Here is a 24,684-nt window from a genome sequence, read left to right as displayed (position 1 = left end):
TCCTTTGTGTAAATTTTTAGTTAAATTTTTGCTCTTTATCGGACGAGTTTACTGATTTTAATGGTTTAACAGTTTACTTTTATGACAATAACATGACTTGAAATTGACTTGACTGGGACTTGACTTGGTATTTTTGCGAAATACTTGACTTGTACTTGAGTCATTTCAAAATGACTTGTTTACAACACTGGAAAAAGCACACAGGACACATTACCCAGAAGGTTTACAAAACATAATTGTAGTTAGAGATGTACGATACTTGACACTTTATTCCGATACCGATATTTTGAATATAATGTATCGCGATCCGATCAGATAAAAAATGACGTCATTATTACCTTGCTTTCTTTTCAAATTAATGTAAACTTATTTTTATTTTCTCTTCTACACGCACTTGGAAGTGAGAAAAACGTTAAATTGGCAAGTTTAAAAAAAACGTTAAAAAACGAGTGATGACGTCCCTTTGAAAGATAAAATGAATGCGTCGTTCAAACAAAACAAACGAAATAACAAAGAAATGTTAAAATAGGATTTAAATGAAAAAAAACGACCAACAAGAAAAACTTGTTTTCTGTGTAACAGAGCTCCAATATGTTGAGTTAATCGTGTGTTTATTTCTGGTGTGTTTATTAAAGCAGGGCTGTGGAGTCGGTTTAAATGACTGCAACCTTGGTCAAATCTACGATTTCGACGCGCCCTTAATCCATCTCCGACTCTACAGCCTGTATATTAACCACTTTTGAACACTCTTACCTTCCCACCGCCTGGCGTATGCGTCATGTTGTCTTTCGAGCCACATTTTGACTTCACGTGGCTCAGGTCGATCTTGCGATGTTCAACTTTAACCTGGAAAATAAACACACTTGATTTTGTGAATACTCAAGTCATTACAACACTGTCAACAATTGTGATTTAGCCCTTCGGAAATGCTTTCTGACCAACGATAACGGCTTTCGTGTTAATGGTACACCGAAAAGCCACCGCAGACGCGAAAAAACAAACTAGCCTGTGGTAAGGTTCGAACTCACGACCCCTGGCATATCGGGACGGTCGCTTTTACAAGTGAGCTCATACGTGTTCAACAATTGTGATCTAGCCCCTCTGAAGCTGCTTTTTGGCCAACGCTAACAGCTTTCGTACTATAGTACACCGAAAAGCCACCGCAGACTACCCGAAGCTGTCAATCAATGATGCAAGCAAGGCAGACTAAAAGAACAACTAGCCTGCAGTGAGGTTCGAACTCACGACCTCCGACCATACCGGGACCGCTGCTCTATACCAAGTGAGTTACACAGGCTTAGAGGAAAAACGAAAAATATTACTGAATAGTTAAATTACTTTTAATACAAATATATTTTGTACCTTTTGTTTTTAACCTCAACAGATAATGTTTAGTCGTAACTGCGGTGTTTTTCATTTATTTGGTGTTTTTCAAGCATTTCGCACATTAAAAAAATTATTCCACCTTTTTGTTATAACTTAATGACTTTTGGGGTTGTATTATATCTTTTTAAAGAAATATAGTGTTGCTGTCAGGCAACGTTTCAATGGTAGAATTGTTTCGAAAAACGAGATAAACACCCGATAACCGGACAAGGGAAAACGAGGCGGCAGTTGATGTTTTAACAAAATTTTGCCGGAAGAACAATTCTACAATCTTTTTAAACCTATGTATTGATTTATTTTATCCATATATTTTTAACAATCACCTTTCCGCCAGAGGGCGTATGGTGAATGTTATCCTTCGATCCGCATTTTGACGTCACGTTGTTAAAGTTCAACTTCTTGTTTTCTATCTTCACCTAAAAAAACAAAAATAAAAATAAAATAAATTTGTAAAAAAACAAGGCCTAAAAACAGTGTTTTACTGTTCCCTCTAACAAAATTTTCCACCGCGCAAGAATATTTTTAGGCTGAGTTGGCAGGGCCCCGCGGCAGATCAACGTTTTTCTGTGAAGTCAACGAATTGCCTTAAGTGCACTTAAGTCACTATTTTCAAATGACTTGACTTAAGTCTTTTCATCAGAATCACTTGACTTGACTTAAAATTAATTTACTTTTTTGGGCCAAATGACTTGACTGAAGTCATTGTGTCAATTTCCTAATGTTTTTTTATTAATTTTTTTTTTTTTTGTTGTAGTAATAACTTTTTTTAGTTAAAAGCTTAAAATTTCCACAAATATAAAGAACCGCCACCACGAATGAATAACCACTAACGACTGCTTACTTTTCCTCCGCCGGGCGTATGCGTTAAGTTTGACATGCTTCCACATTTGGACGTGACGCTTGATAAGTTTAGCGGCTTGCTTTCTATCTTAACCTGTGGGCACACACGCACCTTTGTGATATTTTATTACAATTACAAAAAAATTTAAAAAAAAAAATAAAAAATAAAAAAAAAAATAAAAAATAATCAAAATTTTACTCAACTTTACCCATATATCAACAGAGAGAAATCGCTCTTCTGGTGTAAAAGAAGTTATAAACCGACGTTTGGGCAGCAGATACCAGCTGACCTCATCAGGGTCAATAATGGTTTGGTTTTGGCAATAGACCAATTTGCTTAAGTTCAACATTCGTAGGTAGCCTCAATGTTGTTATTAATGTGTTCAGCTGGTATCTGCTGCCGAAACGTCGGTTTATACTTCGTTTACGCCAGAAGAACGATTTTAATATATTGGTATGTTGCCTGGTGAAGCTAACTTTATTTTACCCATATTTGTCTAAAATCTAGATTAAGCTGGAATAACCATTAAATATCTTACGACGGATATATACGATATCATTTTTTTTCGCAAACTTTATCAATCGAGGTTGATTTAACCAAAAATCAAACAAATTTTACTTAAAACCAAAATAAAATGAGGAACGAAGTTAATCTTCGTGATATTTATATAAAAAAAATTATCGACTTTACCCAAATACACTTGAATAACCAGCTTTAGCTCAGGGGTGTCCAACTCAAACATGCCGACGTGCCAATTTTTATCTTATAACTTCTTCCCGTGCGCCAAAGTTTAGCAATATTTTTTTTCTAGTACTAAAAGCGCGTTTACACAAAAAATAAAAAAACAGTATTGCACTGTTATAATATCAGAATTAATTGTTTGTTGTTGTAAATGCTGGAATTGTTTTGTATTGTAAATAAACAACGACAATATGCTGTATAACAAATTTAACTTTTTTGACAATTGGCTGTATTTTTGGGGGGCTTGCGTGCCATTTTTTTTATTTGGCACGCGTGCCTCATGTTGGACACACCTGCTTTAGCTGGAATAACCATTAATTAATTACTTCAGGGATATACGATACTATTTTTTCGAAAGCTTCATCAAATGAGTTTGATTTAACCAGAAGTCAAACGAACTTAAAAACAAAACAAAATGAGGAACCAAGTTCACCTTCTTGATATTTATATAAAAAAAATTAAAAAATTAAAAAAAAATTATCAACTTTACCCAAAATCACTTGAAAAACTAGCGACAGATATATATGCGATCACTTTTTCGCAACTTCATCAATCGAGTTTAATTTAACCAAAAATCAAACGAATTTTACTTTAAAAATTAAAAGAAAACCAAATGTAATCAAGACCTTCGGAATATTTATTTAAACAAAAACAAAATTACCCGAATGTGTCTAAAATCTACTTCAGCTAGCTGGAATAACCATTCAACATTCACGACAGAAATATAGGCGAATAGTTTTTTCGCAAATTGATCAATCGAATTTAATACCATCAAACATAAAAAAGAGTAAAAAAACAACAACTTTTTTTAATTATAAGGCAACGCTAACCATGCAAAACGTGAGACTTATTTCAAAGGAACAATATTACTGGTGAATGACTTACGTAAAATCAATATTGAGCGGTCATTGTGTATAATACAATCCCTTTTCAATTCCCGCGAGACATGAGGGCATTAGGTTACGGGTTAAGCGGGGTCACATTGTTATAGATTACACGCATGTCGTATTATTACAAATGTCGATTGCATAAACATGGATTCGCAAATGTGCTTCGTTACCGTTTGTATGTGTCTGAGTCCATATGTTGTCAGCGTACTGCATCTAACAGATCGAAAGCCATCGCAGGCTCACTGAATCTGCTGATCAATGATGCAAGCATACCAGGCTAGAAACACAACTAGCCGCAGTTTGCATCTTTGATCGATAGAGTCGGTGTATCTGCGATGGCTTTCGGTGTACTATGATACGTAAGTCGTAATCGTTGGTCATAAAGCAGCTTCAGAAGGGCTAGATCAGGGGTGTCCAACTCAAACATGCCGGCATGCCAATTTTTATCTTATAACTTCTTCCCGTGCCAAAGTTTCGTAACCGAACCAATTCTTTTAATCATAAAAGCGCTTTTCTACCAAAAATAAGAACGTTTATTTAAACTTGAAAAAACACTGTCTGGTAGAAATGCGCATCCCTACATCAAAGTGTCTCTCGGTGAGCTGACTTTTGTTTCTTCAAACCAAGCTATATAATATTATGTGAATACTAGCCTCCACACATTTTTTTTTACTATATCAAAAGTAATTGTTGGTTGTCGTGATTGCCGCGATTGTTTTATATTGTGAACAAACACAATGGCAATTGGCTGTATAACAAACTGAGTATTTTCTGACAATTGGCTAAATAACAAATTGAGCTTTTTTGGCAATTGGCTAAATAACAATTTTAGTATTTGGGGAGGGCTTGCGTGCCATTTTTTATTGGACACCCCTGAGCTAGATCCTCTATGCATGTATAATAACAGCATTTTAGTTTTACAAATTCTGTACAGCTTTTGCCAGGGTTGCTAATAAGTCATTTTGAACGAAGTCCAAGTCAAGTCTTTCTGAATAAATAACAATTTAAGTTCCAGTCTAATCCATAATTAGAGAAAGTTTACTAAAGTAACTGTCATAAAAATTAAAAGCTTAACTATTAAAAATCGTCCGTTTTTGAGCACTAACTCGACTAGAAAAAAATATATACAGCAAGCAAACTGTATTATTTGAAAAAAGAAGAATAAATAACTCAATTGTATAAAATAATGTAAAACGAAACATGTTATTTTAATCCAAGTCATTTGTCCGAAACTTCGGTCTAGTTAAAGCCATTTCTCCAAAAAACTGAAGTCAAGTCACTTTGTACAAAAGACTTACGTCAAGTTATTTGAAATCAGTTACAAAAATCAGTATTTCACTTCAGTCATTTCAACACTGCTTGTTGCATAACGTCAAACTGCCAGAAAAAATGTAAACACAAAAGAAAAATAACGGATATGAATAAAATAAAAAATAAAATGAAGTCTACAAAAAAATTAAAAACACGGTATAGCCTCAAGACCTTGCCGTACCGGGACCGTCGCTCTACAACTGAATTACACAAGCACATAACCATTGCCTTGTTCGTGAAACTACACAGGCTCATAGGGGGGCAGGACGAGAAGCCACCATAACGCCATTGCCTGGTAACACTAGTATTTGGTGAGGTTCGAACTCATAACCTCGGTCATACTGGGACCATCGCTCTACACACTGAGATACGCGGGATCCAGCTGTTTATAAATAAAACATTGTAGAATTTACCTTCCCGCCGCCTGGAGTATGGTTGTAGTTCTCCTTTGAGCCGCATTTCGATCCAACTTTGCTGTAGTCGGTCTTCTTGCTCTCAATCTTAACCTAAAACAAGACTTTCCGTTTTATTTTTTTTAGCCACCGTATAACAGAATAGATTAGGACATCGTCTGGAGTTGATTTTTGTTTTAATTTTGGAGCATAATGGTTGCAGGTTGTAGTAAAATGTATTAAGAATATGAAGGCCCATACAAAAGTAGGTATCATGTTCAACGGCTTTAATATTCTTACTACACCTTATTATTTTAGTAGGTAGCATTTTTGATGTTGAAAATAAAATATTCCAATGAGAAATGCTTCCTAATTTCTGTATTTGCTTTGGCATTCTTACTACGTTTTAATTTGAATTTTTTTTTTTGTGCAAGTTTTATAATGAGTCTAAAAAAATAATTAATCGATGATTTGAATACCCTTTAAAATATTCGCTCGAAATTTTTTCCTTTAAACATTAAAAACTAAATGCTCACAAAACAGTAGAACTAACTGATTCAGGCTAAACAAGGCGGAAGAAAACTATTATTTTACGTCTAACTTTTGTATATGTTGTGCGGTTAATGTAGCAATTAAAAATACGAAAGTTATTTGGTGCAACCCTTCAAAACGTTTCTTGGACCCGCATCTGCTCGAATAACAAGGTCGGTTTTGTTAAGCTTGGCTATTCGCAAATATAAAAGTTTATATTGAGGTCAAAATTTATATTTTTAACGCTTTAAATAAATTTTCGTTTTAGTAAACTGACTTATTTAAAAAGAAACATAAGCGTTTTTCAATTAGTCAAAAAAGATCTCATCGTGATGAAGATTTTATTTTAATTTTATTTAAATCAAGATAGTATTTGATCGTTCATATATTGACCGGAAATCACTAACGAATTAAAGCTTCAGTCATAGCAACAAGTGTTTAAATTGCGCGAAATTCAAGCAAATATGTGATCCAGGTAAGCACCACACTGCGTCCAACGAGGGAAAATTAAAAAAAAAAAAAAAAATTGCTTAGTGTTCAAACCGCTGCAATAAACGGGTACGTGAACTAGTTTTAAGGGATTAATTAATTTATTAGTTGCTGATAGAACAGACTCTGCGCAACGCAATACGCGATTATAAAGCACAACACATTGAAATGGAAAAAAAAAGGTAAATTGCACGCTTCACTGGGCGTAAACCAACATGCAATCATGCGCGTCATAGCATAACATATATCGGGTATCGACCCATTCCGATATTATCGGACAAGTTTGTTATTTAACCGACCTTCCCACCACCCGGAGTATGCCTGATGTTGTTCATCGAACCAATCTTGCTCTGTGCGTTTTTCGTGTCCGGCATTTTGGACGATAACTGAAAAAAAAAATGATTTTTTATTTTTATTTTTATAGCTCATAAAAGAGCTGCAAGTTCGATAATCTCAAAAAAATGTGGAAATAAATTGTGCAACTCTATAATTGACGTAGTTGTATTTAGATATGTCCGATAAAAATATCGATACACGATACCGTCCGATACAAGGGTGGTATCGCTGCCAATCCAATCCGATAATTATTGCAGAAACTTTAGCAATGATTTACTATCACACGCTGTTATGTCTCATTTAAAAGGCGAACTTAATAAAAAAGTAGGCTAAAAACTAAGGTAATTAAACTTCTCAACGCTAAAGATAATTTTGGCCTGAAACATAAAAAAAAAAAATTAGTTTTGAACGTTTCCTACTTTGCTTGATTAAGCATGGGAGGAATGACGTTGTTTGGTATCGAATGGCTTTGTACAAAATATCGAGTATCGGAACAAAATGACCAATATCGGACAGTTCTAGCTACATTTTTAATTTGGAAAAAAATGAGCGATTAATATAGGTAGCTATATTGTTTTCAAATAGACCGGCTTAGAACCGAAATTACGTGGTTTGGTGACAACTAATGTTTTAGTAAGTTATTTTCAGTGGTAGATTTTTGCATTGCAATCAAAAAAACGGCTGAATAGAAATTTCTGGAAGAATAAGCGTTTCTGAGTGACTCGACAAAGTGCCATCAAAAGTTAAATTTACTGTGCAGCAGGGGTTCTTAACTTTTTTGTATGTTTTACCCGTTTAACAAAGGTGAATACCAGATTTATCCCAAATATATAAAGTGGTGCTCACTCAATAAAAACAGAAAACTAGTAAATTACATCAGTTATATTCATTGCGACGGCTGCCCTTGCTTTTTGGCAACGAGTTGTTCAACGTCTGGTAAAGTAGTGAATAATGCACAACGAATATTATCAGATTTAAGTCGGTTTCGTGCTTTAGATTTGATAGTAAACAATGCAGAGAAGCCGCTTCGCATAGGTTAGTTGAAGAAACGGAACCAAAATATTCATAGCTTGAATCTTTGGATTTACCCCCTAAAATGGGAAAATTTACCCCAGGTTAAGAAGGGCTGCTGTAGAAGATATCAGGAGTTTCTTGATATGGCCGAAACGGGGTCAATGAACTTACGTTTGCGCTTGGGGTCCTTGACCTTTGCGGCGATCCTGCGTTCTGATTGGTTGAATAGGCGCGCAGAGGAGTGGCCTAAAAAACGATACCATTTAGGAACGAAAACAACAATTGTAAAACGTATATAAAAGAAATGACAATCAACCAGATTTGGGATGACCGATAATATCGGACCGGAGCCGATACCCGAAGTGGTAGTATCGGTATTCGTCCGATACTAGGGTGGTATCGGTGCCGATCTGATACCAAATAAACGTAGAGATTTCAGCTGGGGGTTTGTGTTAGACGTAGTAATAATATCAAATCCTATTGAGAAGCAGGCGTCATTTGACGTTCAAACAGAATAAAGAGATATTCGAAATGTTCAAAATGACATGGGCTTTGGAATTTGCATTATGTCTAACCAAAACGATCTCTCGAAATTTTTATGGGTCCACAATCCACATAAAATTCTTTAAATTCATGATAAAGCGTTGTGAAAAATTGAATCCTTTGCTGCCCTGAATAGTGAATAATGTAAGAAATGCATATAATAAAATCATTTAATGCAAGACTGTATGCCAGCCTGACGTAACAATCAAGTTTCCTTCGTGATACTTAATTGTTTTTCGTAGGAAGATCCGATTCGTTTATATAAGGAGGCAAATTATTTGTAATCTAGTTTCAAAGGCAGTTTGCTGTAGGTTTTTCAACTAAAAAATAGTTATTTGAACAAGTTCACAGAGTTCTACCTATTTCTGTACGGGCTTTGATCATCTTCCCACTTTGTTGTTATTATTGTTTAAACATATTTTTGCCTTCCGGTGTTTTTTTGTTCAAATAACCAAAACACATTCAACTCACAGCTCTACGCGGCGTGCCGTGACCTTCAGACGACCTTGCGCTTTTTCCACCTTCAGATGACCTTGCCGAGCTGGAGGAAGTCGGTCTTCTCGGGGTTCCGGCACCTACAGGGGTCCTAGGGGTCCTTGGGGTCACTTGGGACGGGGTGCGGGGGGTCACGGTCCTCACTGGCCTCGTTGCCCTGGTTACCGGCGCCACGGGGGTCGTTGCCTTGGTAACGGTGTCGATTTTCTTGGCCGATTGCACCTTAGATAAATAAAAAAACAAAACAATTTTTTACTAAATTACTAAAAATACTAAATCTTTTTCCGATACTAAAATTTTGGACAAAAAAGCATCGCGATACGAAACCTAATGACGTCATTAAATTAGGGATGTCCGATACTTGACATTTTTATTCCGATACCGATAAACGAAATTTTGGACAAAAATGGATCGCGATGCTATACAATACCAAATGACGTCATTACATTTTGTTCCGATACCGATACTCGATATTGTGAAAAAAATATCGCGATCCGATCCGATACAAAATGACGTCATTACTGGACTGGACCGAACCAAGCACAATAGATGAAACTTAACTTTCGAAGGTAATTTTTTTATTTGGGCAAAATTTCCTAAAGTTTAATTACCTCCAGTTGTTAATCTATTTTTTTTCAAATTCTTAACATATTCTGTCTTAGTACACCGAAAAGCCATAGAAGACTCACAGAATCTGTCGCTCAATTAATGCAAGCAGAGCAAGCCAGAAAAACAACTAGCCTGCAATGAGGTTCGAACTCACGACCTCCGGTCAAGCCGGGACCGTCGTTCTACCGAACTGTTCGTCGCTCTACCGACGGTCCCGGCTTGACCGGAAGTCGTGAGTTCGAACCTCACTGCAGGCCAGTTGTTTTTCTGGCTTGCTCTGCTTGCATCATAGATCGACAGATTCGGCGAGTCTGCGATGGCTTTTCGGTGTACTATTGATACGGAAGCCGTAATCGTTGGTCATAAAGCAACTTCCGAGGGGCTAGATCACAGTTGTTATTAAACACATATGTTTGTGTGCCTTTCATTCATATTCTGTCTTTCGATGAATTTAGATTTCAAAGCAGATATCGCCGCGTTGGATCAAAATCACGGCTACGATTCCGATATTATGTTGGTATCGGATCGGCACCGATACCACCCTAGTATCGCCAGACCGCACTAGTGCCGAAATTACCACTTGACGTCGGGTATCGGCTCCGATCCGATATTAACGGACGGAAATCCCAATTTACCACAGAGTTAAGATAGATTGTTGATTTCGTGAGAACTCTTGTTCAAACAAAATTGTTTAGGGCTCCGGGTTAAAAAAGGTTTAAGAAGCCCTTTACTTCTTAAAACGACTTTCGTCGAATAACATTTGTTTTAGGATTTTGTTTTTACATTTTAAAAGTCTTTAAAGTCTCCACGTTTTTTCCTAAAGTATTTGATTTCATTGAATGCCCAGCTGTTTAGAAATGGCCGTTGAAAAACATTTTTTTAAACTATTTGATATTGTATCGACGATGGTAATATAGTGTTTACTTTCAAATGTATGCAAAGCACTCCTCGTGATGTACTTTTTGGCATCGAAAAACTTGTAAAACTTTCTATCTCGACTAAATAAGCGTTCTAAACTTTATTTTCTCGTTTTTTTCATTGGCCCGTTGTGGCTACTTTCTTTTTTGAATGGAAGAAAATGCTTTGCCGTCTTTTGCTGAAATGTATTTTGACATCAATGCAGTTTCACAATAGTTGGACCGAATATCTAAGTCTGCTTGTTTTATGATAACAATTTATGACGTCATCAGTAAAACAATTCTTGTCGACACGTGGACCGAAAAAAATGTTTAGGGAATCAAAAACACAATAAAAAAAAAGTTTAGAAGCCATGTCCTTATTGTTGTAGACGTAATGGAGTAAATTTGTTTTCTAAACATTTTTTATCAATCACTTGGCATCGTGTATCGGCTCCGATCCAAAATTATCGGTCATCGCTATTTACCACTGAGTAAAGATAAATTGTTCATTTGTTATTAAAAGACAAAATTGTATAAGGGGTCGGGTCAGCGCTAACAAAAGTTTAAGGCCTGCTCTAGTTGTAAGTGAGTTAATTATTTGTTTTTTCGTCTTGCACTTACCCTAGGTCGAGTCGGCGTGCTTTTGTCAGCCGATGTATTTCTTCCCACTACCGATAAGCTCTGTCGTTTGGGGGTAGCTAGCCTTATAGTGGTGGTGATTAGAGGGGTCTTCTTGGCACTGGCGGGCCGTTTTTTGTCCGCAGATTTAGCCTGGAAAGGTTTCGGCGTCGGGACACTGTTTTCCTGAAAAAGAGTTTTTTTTTATTAGAAATAGACATTTTCTGGGTGGCATTTTTGTCGGTTTGTTTTAGCGTCTGAGCAGACTTGGACAACTAGATTTATTTTGGAAAAAAATCGATGTGGAAAATGAATAAAGAGTTATTCGAAACGTCCAAAATGATACCTACTTCTGTATGGGCTTCGATATTCTTATTATGATTTATTTTAGTTTTAAAATAGCCATTGTCATTTGTAAAATTGTTCTTCCGGCAAGTAGTTTTTATTAAACGTATCGACGTTTCGATAAACTATACAGGAAATCTGATCAAGGCAATGATATTTCGTATAGGCAAAAAACATATAAACAGTCAAACCCTGAAGAAAAAAACACTATACGTACACGGTTTTATTAGAAACAACCTCAGGTCCATACATTCCTTTCAATTTAATGAATGCTTTGTATCAATTGTAAAATTGTCTGAGCAGACTTGAACAACGAGATTTTTTAGCTTTCTAAAATTAGATTAGAGAAAAACTTTTATTTAAACATGCGAAAGCTCCCATAAACTGTGTGTGTGTAATGTGAATACGTCTAAAATCTACTTTTAGCAGGTCAACCAACTACGGCCCGCCAACCAGATTTGGCCCACCAGGTCCATTAATCCGGTCAGCGGGATATTTTCTTTGTTTGACAAAGGAATCGCTGTAAGCAGGGGAAAGTGGTCGATTGCAAAAGTTCGAAATTTCGTGATCGGTGCATTTTTGTGGGCGGCAGAAAATTTTCCGCGAAAATTTTACGACTAATCTTCTATCTATGGCAGGGGTTCTTAAACTGGGGTGCGCGGACCCCTGTAGGGTACGTGGAAAAGTTTTTAGGGGTCCATAAAGGATAAATAGAAATTTTGGTGTGTAACTTGAAAAATGGAGGATTTTTTTTCGAAACAAAAAAATAATTTAATTCAAAAAACGCTTTGGCACTTGTATAACTCATTTCAGTTTTAAATTAGTGAGACCGATAACAGCAGGTTTCCTAAGTCAACTTGTTTTCCACGTCATCTCAAAAATTAAAAAAAAAGTCCAGGCCGAACTAAAAAAATGTTAGAAAAAAACACTGTTGTCAACGCGAACCAAAAAATTAAAGAAATTTAAGAACCCCTGATTTATTGCATGAAACATGAAAGTATGGTTGGTGTTGTGTCAAGCAGCAAAACTTACAGACTCAGATTTCCAAGGCCTTTGACGAAAGCCGAACCTGGTGTAGGTCTTAATTTCGGACAATTAAATTTACTAGTCGCTTGATTTACCCAGGGTTGTTTAAAAAACTATTCGATTTGCACAGCATTTTTATTGGCTAGACAACTTAGGGAATAGTGAAAAAAATATAAAAAGTCGAACTTAAGCATGCATAACAGCGAATTTTTTTTTGCGATTTTTTATATTGATGACCTAAATTATAGTATGAACATTAAAGATGTATTTTTAATTTTTACACTTTACTCTTGTCTTTGTAATTCAAACTATTAATTAGAAGTAGAGTGAAGTCAAACTTTCGATTTTGGACAGATTGTAAATAAAATCGTAGTACTAGTTACACTAAAGCAGTGGTTGTCAAACTTTTGTTAAAAAATTACGCAACGGTCCCCCAGCAATTTTTTAATTGCTCACGGTCCTTAAAAATATACACAAATAAACTCAAAATAGCACCTTGTTTTTAATTGTATCAATGGGACGGGTGCACTTGATTCTTTGCTATCAGTTTTGTTAACCTCTAATTAACGAATCACTTAATTTTAGTCTAGCAATCACGAACAGTTTTAAAACCGTGCCCACAGTGGCAGCGCAGCAAGCTGTAAAAACGTAATTCTCACTAGTACAACGCAACACTATGACGTCACAATGCACAATTCAGCTTCAAGCGAGCAATAACGTAAATTAACAACTAATGAGCTTGGTTTGGAAAAGAGTCGTGTTGATTTTTTGTTAGGTGCTTCGCGGTCCCAGAAAATTGTCTCGCGGACCCCAAAAGGACCGCGGACCCCAGTTTGAGAACCACTGCACTTAAGAAACGCAGTTTTTGACAATATTTCTCGTTTAAAACAAATCTAAAATTTAGGAAAATTAACAGTTAGAAACACAACTCTTACCTTTGCCTTTTTACTTGAAATGCCTAAAAAGTAAAAAAAACAAATATTTAGCCGATAAATATCAAAGCTGCAAACAAAACATAAATCTTATTTACTGCATGCATTTAAAACGCCTCTCTGAATTTAACAATACGAAAACATACTTTGGAACACAACACACGTTTTTTTATAATATCAACTAAAATACCAAAGCCATTATATTCGATAAAATCGACTCGACATTTCGCTGTTTACAAACTTTTCGGCAATAACTCATGCCTTTATCAGTGTAAAAATACTATACATTGCCTTCTTCTTCTGTTATTTTTTTCTTTTTTTTCTTTTGTGCGTGTTTTAGCGTTTTTATCTTCACTTGTATTTTTACACTGCTGATGGCATGAGGTATTGCCGAAAAGTTTGGAAACAGTGAAACGTCAATTTTATCGAATATAACGGCGTATTTTTATGGAAAAACATGCTTGTTGCAACAAAAAAGGGTTAATACTATTCAGATACAAAATGTTTTTAGGGTCGTTTAGAAGGATTTGGATTGATGAGAAAGTTTACTAGGACTGTTTTCTCAAATAAATCGTGGAGTTTCTGAAGTTTTCAATCATTTAGATCTGCTTTTTCACCGAAACAAACTAACCGAATAGGCTAAATAGCCTCTACCGAAGACCTGTACACCACAAGACTTTAATTCTTAACTTCGTAAGTAGGTTTTCGTTAGTTTTATCTCTTAAAATCAAAAGGATAAAATTCTAAATTCTACTACTGCTGTTTATGTGTGCTTCTTACTAAATTACAACCAGCTGAATTGGGTGAGAGACATTTCCTGAACTATTGGTCTGAAGAAAGTTTGTTTTTCCAACGTTCAAAGTAGATTTTGCTAAATTCCATACGGAAAACCTACAGCTCATTATACGAGTAACGCTGTAGCAGTTTTGGCTTAAATAATCAGCCGAAAAACGATATACTCAAAAACGCTGAATAACCTAACCTGAGAAACTAGCGCAGTTTATACGTGCAGCAATTACAGCTTAACAAATCAGAAAAAAATTAAAAAATTCACCGGAAAAGCCGAATATACTATAAACTGAAAATCTATCCCAGATCATACATACAGCAATTACAGCTTAAAATATCAGAATAAAATTGAAAAATAACTGTATACGCAGAATATACCATACACAAGAATCTAATCTAGTTCATACGTGTAGCAATAACAGCCTAAAAAAGTGGAATAAAATTGAAAAATCACTATAAATGCAGAATATTCCACAAACTGCGAATCTAACTCACTTCACACATGCAGCAATTGCAGCTTAAAAATCAGAAGGAAATTGAAAAATTCACCGGAAACGCAGAATATACGATCCACCTCCAACTAATAATCCAACCTAGTACATACATTTATATACAGACCGCTTTAAAGCCTCTATGAGTCCACTATGTTTGATACAGAACGGCGAATAAATCAATGCCAAATAACGGCATGATATCAGATTTAGCGCGGCACGCTTATAGTGTAAACACGATTGTAATTACGCGTCAATATGCCGGCGCTATTTTTTGTTTGAAAGACTTAAGGTAACTTAAAACGGGCGAATCAAATGGCAAACAGGTGGAAATACTTTTGGAAAACGGGAATATTTAGACGCGGTTAGAAAAAATGCCAAAAAATAAAATAAATAAATAAAAAAAAAACGGTTTTAACTACGAACCAATATGACCGGCGTTATTATTTATTGAAAGACGTAAGGTAACTTAAGACCTGAAAATCGAATAGTAATTAGATGAAAATCCTTTGGTAAGCGAGAATATTTACATGTGGATTTTTAAAAAAATAAAAAATAAAAAAAAATGGAAAAAAACGGTTTTAATTACGCATCAATATGACCGGCGCTATTTTTTGTTTGAAAGACTTAAGGTAACTTAAGACGGGCGAATCGAATGACAAGCAGGTGGAAAATTCTTTGGGAAGCAAATAATATTTACGTGTGGATTGATAAAAACAAAACATAAATAAAAATCAAACCGTGAATAAAAAGTTATGCCTGTGACTATAGAAGAAATGCAAAAATTAAATGAGATTAGGCGTAAATATTTTTTAACTTTTCTGTCGTCAACAAAGTCAGTCGTTTTATAAGATGCAAAGTGAAATGTAAATTCGTCAAAAAGGGATTTTTTTAGTCTCTAAGTCAGTGGTTCCCAAACTTTTTTGGCTCGCGGCACACTAAAAATATCTAAAATATTTCGCGGCACACTTTTAACAGAACAACAATAAAGTCATTTTACAATCGCCCTTACCACACAACAAACCATGTACAAATGTCTCAACATTATTAGTTTGTAATGGAAAGTGCGTATTTAAGTCTGGAATGCTTGCGTGTATGGCTGTATAACTATTGGTAATGCAAATAACTTTTTTTCTAAAACTACAAAAAGTTTCGCCACACTTGACAATCTCTCGAGGCACACAGTTTGGGAATGACTGCTCTAAGTACAATAAAAAACAATGAAAACACGGAAAAATGATTGCCGGCATTTGCGATGTGATATAAACGTATTACTAATAGAAACATACCGATATATCGGTTTACCGATAATAAAATATTTGGCTTTTACCGATATATCGGTATCGGTAAATGTAGGCCGATATTTTAGTACGAAAATATGATATAACTTACCCATTTTTGGTAAAAAAATGGGTTTTAGCATTACACCAAGTTAATATAGAAAAATAATAGTTTATTAATTAATAAAGGTATATAAACTAAAACATTATTTGGATTTTATTTTCAATTAATTCGTGTTTTGAACGTTTCTTAGGTATATAAAAAATCGTATAGGTTGAAAAACTTGTAAAAAAAAAAATGATATCGGTCGACCTTTAATTACTAAGCTCTAGTTTTTCTTGCGGAAAAAAATGCCATTCTAAACAAAGAAGAGTGTTGGCTTGAGTAACGATGCAAACCTTTTGGACGTAGTTAAGATGTTGAAAATCAATATAGAGTTGTTCGAAACTTTGAAAATGCTACCTACTTCTGTATGGGCTTTGATATACTTACTACGTCTTACTGCAACGTTCAATCATTATTCATTCACAAAAGTCTGCAGTAACAAATACGACAACACACGACATAAAATAAAGTTTTTCTACGTACCTCGGTCGCCAAATGCACATAACAAAGGGCCCATCGCTAAACAACGCAGTTTAAACCAGTCAAAAAACTAAAGTGTTACATTTGGCGACCGTAACTCATAGCAGGACAAATCGTGCGGAAACCTAACACCGCAGCAGTTTAAAATATTAATGCCCAGCCCAGGTTTTTCTGAACCTTTATCATACCTCAAAATCATTTCACGTGATATATTTTTTAGGCTATGTTTCGAAAATTACGTAATTTTGGGTACACTATACAAAATACGTCATTACCTATAGTCCAGGGGTCGGCAACCTACGGCCCGCCAATGTAATTCATCCGGCCCGCCGCCTTTTTTGACAAATTAGACACGAGTCCATTTCATAACTTTTTGACTTTTTTAACCACGTAATTGCGAAAAAATTTCGCGATTCGCGCGAATGTTCATCATACGTCCAGTTTGTTTACGTTTTGATGCTGCCTTTTAAACTAGATAAGAGATTCTTTACAGTTGCGCCGTGTAAGGAGGCAGCCGACTGCGTCGCGGACAAACGGAAAACTTATTAAAAAATATTGGACATATACTTGTTAACATTTTTGTATTTTTTAACTTCGTGAATGTAATAAAAACTGAGTTTGGTTTTGGCCAGCGACTAGAAAAAGGTTGCCGACCCCTGCTACTGCAATAGCCCTATAGCTTCGCTTAATTGCACTTCAACAAAATCAATATGTCGCCTGTTCATAAAACCAAACAACTAACGTTTATTGTGAGAAATGGCATTCAGTTGGGTACACTATGCACGGATCTGTAATGCAGCTTGATAATGGATTTCAAAGCCAAAAAGGTCAAAAATCGACATCGTCTTGATTGAGACGTTTCGATACGAACTTGTATAATGTTCAGTTAATGTGACTGAGATAATGCCCCAAATCAGTTTTTTTTTTAACCTTTAACATGCCTCAAAATCATAAAATTTCACGTGGCATATTTCTACCACCTACCAAAGTCACGAAACGTTATAGTTATTTAATGGACAAGTTTTAGGGCAATGTTTGCTTACTGGTGTAACAAATAGAGTGACATATTGCAACCTGCTATATGGTTATGAAAATATATCTAAATGTTGTGACTGCAAATCTCGTGTGATAGCAGATGAAAATCACTAAACTAACCCATATATCTATGTAAGATACAAAGTTCCCAAACGTTTTTTTTTATATTTTATTACGCAGGCCTCTAGCTTATATCCAAGACCGCAGTATAATAATAATAACAATGTTGCAGCATACGTCGTAAAAGTTGCGAGATTTCTGTTGCTATTTAGCTAAAAGTTTCCGAAAACGATCCATACAAGATTGACTTAAATAAAACAACTGGCAAAACTTGTCAAAATTCACGGGCAAACGATCTTCAGTTTCACTTAACCAAATGGATAAAGCTTAAAAGTTTACCTTTTATATATACAAGTCGTTTTTTTAAAGCGGGGTTTTCCGTATTATTTAGCATCTAGATCACTGCCTTATATTCAAGACTAAAACATCACAATAACGATCTTAAAACATTAATATCTCCACAGGTTTAAAGAATATCAAAGCCCATAAAGAAGTAGGTATCATTTTGAACGTTTCGAATAACTCTTTATTCATTTTCAACAACAATTTTTCGACTTCTGTATGGGCTTTGATATTCTTATTACGTCTTACTACTACCTCCAGCCATTATGCTGCACAGGTTTTAATTAATGCCCTTTCTATCTTGGCTGACAGCCGTATTTGTCTTATTTAAAAACTAAAAACAAAGTGACACTTTGACAATATGTATTTAATGTTACGAGCTTTTGCACAACCGTGCTTTATCAGGTCGGGGTAGAAGAATTACTCAGATTATTACTTTGACCTAATGAAGCATGGTTTTGCGAAAGCTCAGTATTAAATACAATTTGTCTAAAAGTGCCACTTGTTTTCAGTTTAAGTTGTTTCAATTACTATTTAATTCGAAATTTTTCCTGTAAAAAGCAAAAACACGACCTTTATTACACGTACGCCCGTACGGTTAGGAATACAAATAGCTAAAAGTGTCAAAATCCGGTAACCCACGTTATTTTGTATACTGGTTACCAGAGGAGCTACGCGAAACAAAAAATGTCGAGCGAAAGTGAGTTACTTTTGTCGGTCTGTGATGTTTTTACAAGGCAATTGTCCGCAAATACCGATAAACGATGGTTAGAACAACAATAACGCCGCATTGTAAACGTGCCTGCGTGATTGTATATCGACTTTACCTACAACCATTTAGTCGTGCCGGAATTACTTCACCATAAAGTAGAAAAGGGCAAAATATTGTTAGTAGAAAAATCATAAATGCTGTTTTTTGTAAATAAAGTTGAAACTGTGCGCTGTGACTAGAGATTCTGAAGTCAGGACTAAGAATGTCCGATAATTAACTTTTTGGACAAAAAGTATCGTGATCCGATACCAAGTGACGTCATTGTCATGCTCAAATAAAAAAAATAATTAAATTAAAACGGTGAAGTAACTTTTTCGATGTTATTAGGCTAGAACTTGCTTCAGTTACCTCAAGTTGGAAATCTGCAATATTTTGAGAAATTTACCCCTCAAGATAAAAATATCCGCTTAGATCACTTTAGTATCGGGCGGTATCGCCTCCGATCCGATATTATCGGAAATCCCTAGTCAGGATTGGCACGCAATTCTATGAAAACAATTCAAAAGACATTTACCGACTTTTCAAAGAATTTTTTTAGGTTTTTAAAGGCCTAAAATTGGATTGCTAAGTTCTGTACTTAGTTTAATCCTTAACGTTTGTTTTGCACCATTCGGATTTAGGCAGATTCTGTTATTGGAATAAAAATTCTGATTGTGTTATGACGTCATAATGTGTTCGGCTATAAGTGTCACGTCACAAACTACAAGGAACATTCCAGAATGCGGGAACGCTAAGAAAACACGCTCGCGAAATCTGAAACGTGTAAAGTTGCCACAACAGAGGTTTAACAAAACCAGAACCGCTTACAGTAATAGAGCGAGAGATTTTCGCTGGCCTAGAGAAAAAAAGAAAAAAACGCATGAAATATTCATGAAAGTAAGCTTTAGCCTTAACGCGATTTTCGAATCGTGAATTGAATCTTTAACAGTTTATTTCTCGAAAAGTTTTCTTGATTTTTCGAAAAGAACTATATAGTAAGAAAGCTGGAACTTTGGGGGTAAAATTTTATTATTTTTTGGGCGATTTCGGAAAAACGCCTGTTCTGCATAAATGGTACAGTCATTGGTCGACCCAACAATAAATAATACTTCAAAAATTGGTTTTGCAAAACTATACCTTCTAAACTTATAGCTTAAGCTGCACTTTTCACGACTATTCGACGTAGTAAGAATATCAAAGCCAATAAAGAAATGGGCATCGTTTTGAACGTTTCGAATCAAACTTTATTCATTTTCAACATCGCTTAAAATGTTATCTACTTCTGCATGGGCTTTGATATTCTTACTACGTCTTACTACAACCTCCAGCCATTATGCTCCTAAGACAATGGCTTTTGGAAAAACATAGGGTTTATCAAATACTTTTCAATACGCAAATCAATTCATTCAATGACTTAATTGCAACTATGTTTTAGTATCAAATGCTTGACTATGTGCATGTCGTCATACCAAATGACTATTTTTTTTTCAAAATTACGTAATTTTGGGTACACTATGCACGGATCTGTAAAGTAGCCTGAATTTCAAAGCCAAAAAGGTCGAGTAGATTGACATCGTCTTGATTAAGACGTTTTGATACGAACTTGTATCATCATTAGTTAAAGTGATCAAAATCAAAGCATCATTTAAAAAGGTGAAACGCAATTGTTATCCTTCTGAGTTTCTAAACTTTTCTAGATAATCAAGATGACGTCGATCTAGTCGACCTTTTTAGCTTTGAAATTCATTTTCAAGCTAATTATGATACGTGTGTGTATCTTCCATTGCTGCTCGAAACTGCGTTAATAAGACAACATGTTATCAATGATGCCTGTAATGAAAAAAGTGCCTTTAATAATTGAATGATACCACCATTTAGGGCTACATCACAGATACGTGCATAGTGTACCCAAAATTACGTAATTTTGCGAAAATAGCTAGTCACTATCAAGCTTTGTATTTTTTTAAATAAAAGAAAGTTTCACGTTACACTTGACAATCTCTCAAAGCATACAGTTTTACAACCACTACTTTATGGCCGTAATCTCGTTTCTACACTCACACATACCACTGAATAAATCAAAATAGCGTCGCACACACATATCGCCGAAAGCACAACTTTTCGCGAGTTGCTAGGGAAACATTTCGCCGACGTGTTTTTCTAGACTCTCCAAAACAACAAAACAGCTTTTTAAGCGCGCTGGACGGTCTATTGTCGGGCTGGGGGCTAACAAAATACATTTTCCGATGTGCTATACTGGACATAAGGCACGCTGAAAGGGCGCTAAGCCTCCAAAAGGCGATAATCTGGCGTAAGGCGACATGGACTGGTCGATATTTCAATACCAGACTGGTATTTCGTTGCTAGGATTTGCAAGCGTTTGAAGAAAGCGATTAACTGTTTAAAACTACAGACAGCTTGACAAATATTGACAAATTTTCGGACCGAAATTACTAAAAATGTACAAGATGTGAATCATTGACAATTTTAGAACTTAACCTTTTAAGGATTTTCCTTTTTTTAAGAAAACGATAAACGATAAACTGTTTAAAACTATAGACAGGTTGACAAATATTGACAAAATTTTGGAACGAAATCACTCAAAATGGAAAAGGTGTGATTAAATAAAAACATTTTTGACGCAAACTTAGAAAACAACCTGCCTTGCAAATGAATAACTACTTCCAAGTTGTTTGGTTTAAGTATGAAAGTTGACAGTAATTTTTAAAAATAAAATAAGGCCGATTGGATAGCTAAAGGACACCCCACAAATACGAGAGGCAACTTTTCTCGAATTTTTCACGCAATGAAAATATTGCATTTATCAAAAGTTAGACATATCTTCATCCACATATAAACTCATCTTTTCAGCTGGCATTTAGTGACGTCATATTTAGCGGAAAAGTTTTGAGCACCCTGTAAAAACAAAACTCGGCGTCTATGTCTATATCATGCAATATAATCTTTCGCTGTTAGCAAGTTGCTACTCATACTCAGGTAACCTTTCTGCAAACAAAATCACGCAGTTCTCCCAAGAGACGATTCCCATGGGTTCGGCGCGTTTGAAAACAACCATGACATGATACACGACACTTCAGATATTAAGCAAGAAAATAAAATTGATAACGGGCAGAAATTGCAGTTATGCGTGACGTACGTTCAGTTTAAGACATAAGGGAAGACTTAGCAGGGCTGCCATACACTTATTTTAAAAACTAAATTGATGTTAAAAATGAATTAAGAGTTGATCAAAACGTTCAAAATGCTATGTACTTCTGTATGGGCTTTGATATTCTTACTACGTCTAACTACAACCTCCAGCCATTATGCTCCAAAATGAAGGACATTCGAGAAAAAAATTTCAAGATAATTTGCAGGTTTTCTAAGACCTAAAATTTGGTCGCTCAACGTTTTTTGAATACAATTCTATAAAATACAGCATGAATGCCATGGTCAACAGTCAACACAATAAAAATAGTTTAAAAAATGTTCCCAATACAAAACTTGGGCTGGATATAAAATAAATTCAAAGACCATTCAAGAAAAAAAGAAAAACTTTTCAATTAAAAAATAAATTAAAATATGTTTTACGACTTCTAAGATTGCAAACACTTTGCGGCAACCCTACGTTATGGCTGTGATACTTAAGCTTAAACACTCTGCCTAATTCAATAAAAAAAAACTCTTAAAAAAAACGATTTCGTAGTCTTTTCTTTTACAAAACGTCTAAAATAAAACTCTAAACGCGCTGATTCGAATCTTTGTCCTTCAGACGAAAAACTCGACATTTAACGTTCTTCTGGCGAATCGATTCCAAACTAATTACAAATCCAACCTTGCCTGGCATTGCTTTGCCCAGATAAACAACGCATACTGGTGGTAATGGCATTGACATGCGCGAATTTAATCAATAGCAACGAGTTATGCCGTGTCGATCATCAGAATACCATTGGCACATCAGTGATAGCAAACATGGGTGCAAATATTCTTTAAACTTTCCTGTATTGGCCAAAGTCAGTCATTACTAAGTTCTATTCATTTGAAAGAGAAATATATTTCGCCACAAAATAAGGCATTATCAGTCTTAAAGATATCTCCTCGCCCTTACACGTAAATGACGACAATGACATCAAATGGGAGGTAAACGCATCTAAAACAAGCCAATTCTGTTTTTTTTTTTTATTGAAGTTGTAATGTTATACCTAGGGCGAATATATTTTGACCTAAAAAATGAGCGGAGATTTGACTCGATTTGCATATTGTTGTTTAAAGTACTACATTGGTGTTTTTGCGTCGTCAACCACGCGTTTTAGATGTTACTGACCACTGGTCAAACGCAAATCAGTCAAATACTTATAAACTAATTTTTTTTGGATAAAATTTTAACTGAACTAAAAGAAGCTAACTATATAGTTTTTTTTATTAAACGATTTTGCGTGCATTTTTAACCGATTTTGACTTGAAATAATTTCGACAAATTTTAACTACACTGTAAATTTTGAAAGTCGAAAAAAAAATGCCTTGGTTATAACTCGTTGCTGCAGTTGGTGTTTTTTACATTTAGCCACAGCTCGCTGCGATTTAGTTGAAAAATGTAACGTATAATTTTCTGACAAATCTTTAGATTTTTAGCTTTAAAGCAGTGGTTCTCAAACTGGGGTCCGCGAGACAATTTTCTGGGACCGCGAAACACCTAACAAAAATCAACTAGACCTTCTAAAGGAGAACATTTTAATTTCAACGTGTTTGCGCTCGTCATCAAAAGCTACGATTAGTTGTTCATTCACGCGATTGCATGCTTTGAGCTGAATTGTGCATTGTGACGTCATAATGATGCGTTGTGCTATTAAGAATTACGTTTCTACAGCTTGCTGAGCTGTCATTGTGGGTTGTACGGTCGCGGTTTTAAAACTTATCGTGATTGCTTCACTCAAATAAATCTATTTTGTTAGCGTTACAATAATAAATACGACATCAACAAGCCTACCTAAGACTGTAAGTGCATCCGTCCCATACAAACGTGTTATTTTATGTTTATTTGTGTGTATTTTTTTAAGGGGACCGCGAGCAATTGAAAAAAATTGCTAGGGGACCGTTGCGTATTTTTTTAGAAAAAGTTTGAGAACCACTGCTTTAAAGGGTTACAATAGAAGTGCTAAATATGACTGATGGGCCCCTTACCTTAAAAAACTGAAATAAATACTTAAATACTTGCAGAAACTTGATATCTAAGCTCGACAACAAAACGTAAATTGAAACTCTTACTTGGAAATGATAAACTTACGAGGCCTGTTTGCAAACGGTGAGATATATATAATTTCATGTTTTATGTCGAAAATAAATGATTGCTTTTACCTGTCTAGTACAGTTTATAGACTCACTTATAGAATTAACGATAACACTCTATAAAAAAATCATTCCGATTTGTCTAAACTATTCTGCCTTCAGTAAAACGTTTTCGCAAAGTGAACGGACTTGACTCTTTATGACAAGACACAAGATTTACAACTATATCGCTGGAGGTGTCTCAGTGGTCATAAAACCTTTGTTTCTCACGAATAACAATTACGGGTGCAATAGTCGTTTAAACCACGTGTTTCTCAACCTTTTTAAGCTGCGACCAAAACACTAAAGAGTATAAAGACGAAGCTGTGGCGACCCAATTCTCTTTACTGGACTTTTTGTCAGCGTACAAAACATAAGGTAGCAATAATCAGTGCGAATTTATTAATATGAACTATGCCTTCGTTTTGCTTCCGCGATATTCTCAAATTTTTGAGAAAGCTTGCTCAGAACCTATATCAATAAATGTAACCACATAAAACTACTGCAGCCGGAGATCCAACCAAATCACGTGGTAATGTTCAGATTTTTTAAAGACACAAGCAAAATAATCTTCCTTCAAACGTCTGACTACAACCTCAAACCATTATGTTCCAAAATTACGAATTT

At 35.3% G+C, this 24,684-nt stretch overlaps 1 protein-coding gene across 1 annotated transcript in view; it reads right to left on the bottom strand.

Annotated features, from left to right (window-relative positions):
- LOC146141515 (uncharacterized) overlaps positions 1-24,684 on the bottom strand; it is a 44,308-nt gene that overhangs the window by 10,680 nt on the left and 8,944 nt on the right. The window contains exons 5-15 of the mRNA XM_083390157.1: positions 23,502-23,575; positions 19,064-19,101; positions 11,894-11,960; positions 11,099-11,281; positions 8,946-9,191; positions 8,103-8,177; positions 6,881-6,967; positions 5,583-5,675; positions 2,228-2,320; positions 1,710-1,802; positions 754-846 (exon numbers count right to left, since the gene is read on the bottom strand). Coding sequence (XP_083246283.1) covers positions 754-846; positions 1,710-1,802; positions 2,228-2,320; positions 5,583-5,675; positions 6,881-6,967; positions 8,103-8,177; positions 8,946-9,191; positions 11,099-11,281; positions 11,894-11,960; positions 19,064-19,101; positions 23,502-23,575 — 1,142 coding nt within the window. The remainder of the gene's footprint in view (positions 1-753; positions 847-1,709; positions 1,803-2,227; positions 2,321-5,582; positions 5,676-6,880; positions 6,968-8,102; positions 8,178-8,945; positions 9,192-11,098; positions 11,282-11,893; positions 11,961-19,063; positions 19,102-23,501; positions 23,576-24,684) is intronic.

Source organism: Ascidiella aspersa, chromosome 5, assembly GCF_963924565.1.
Source record: "Ascidiella aspersa chromosome 5, kaAscAspe10.2, whole genome shotgun sequence".
Lineage (NCBI taxonomy): Eukaryota > Metazoa > Chordata > Ascidiacea > Phlebobranchia > Ascidiidae > Ascidiella > Ascidiella aspersa.
The sequence above is the reverse complement of the archived record's forward strand: the minus strand, read 5'-3'. Positions and strand labels throughout refer to the sequence as shown.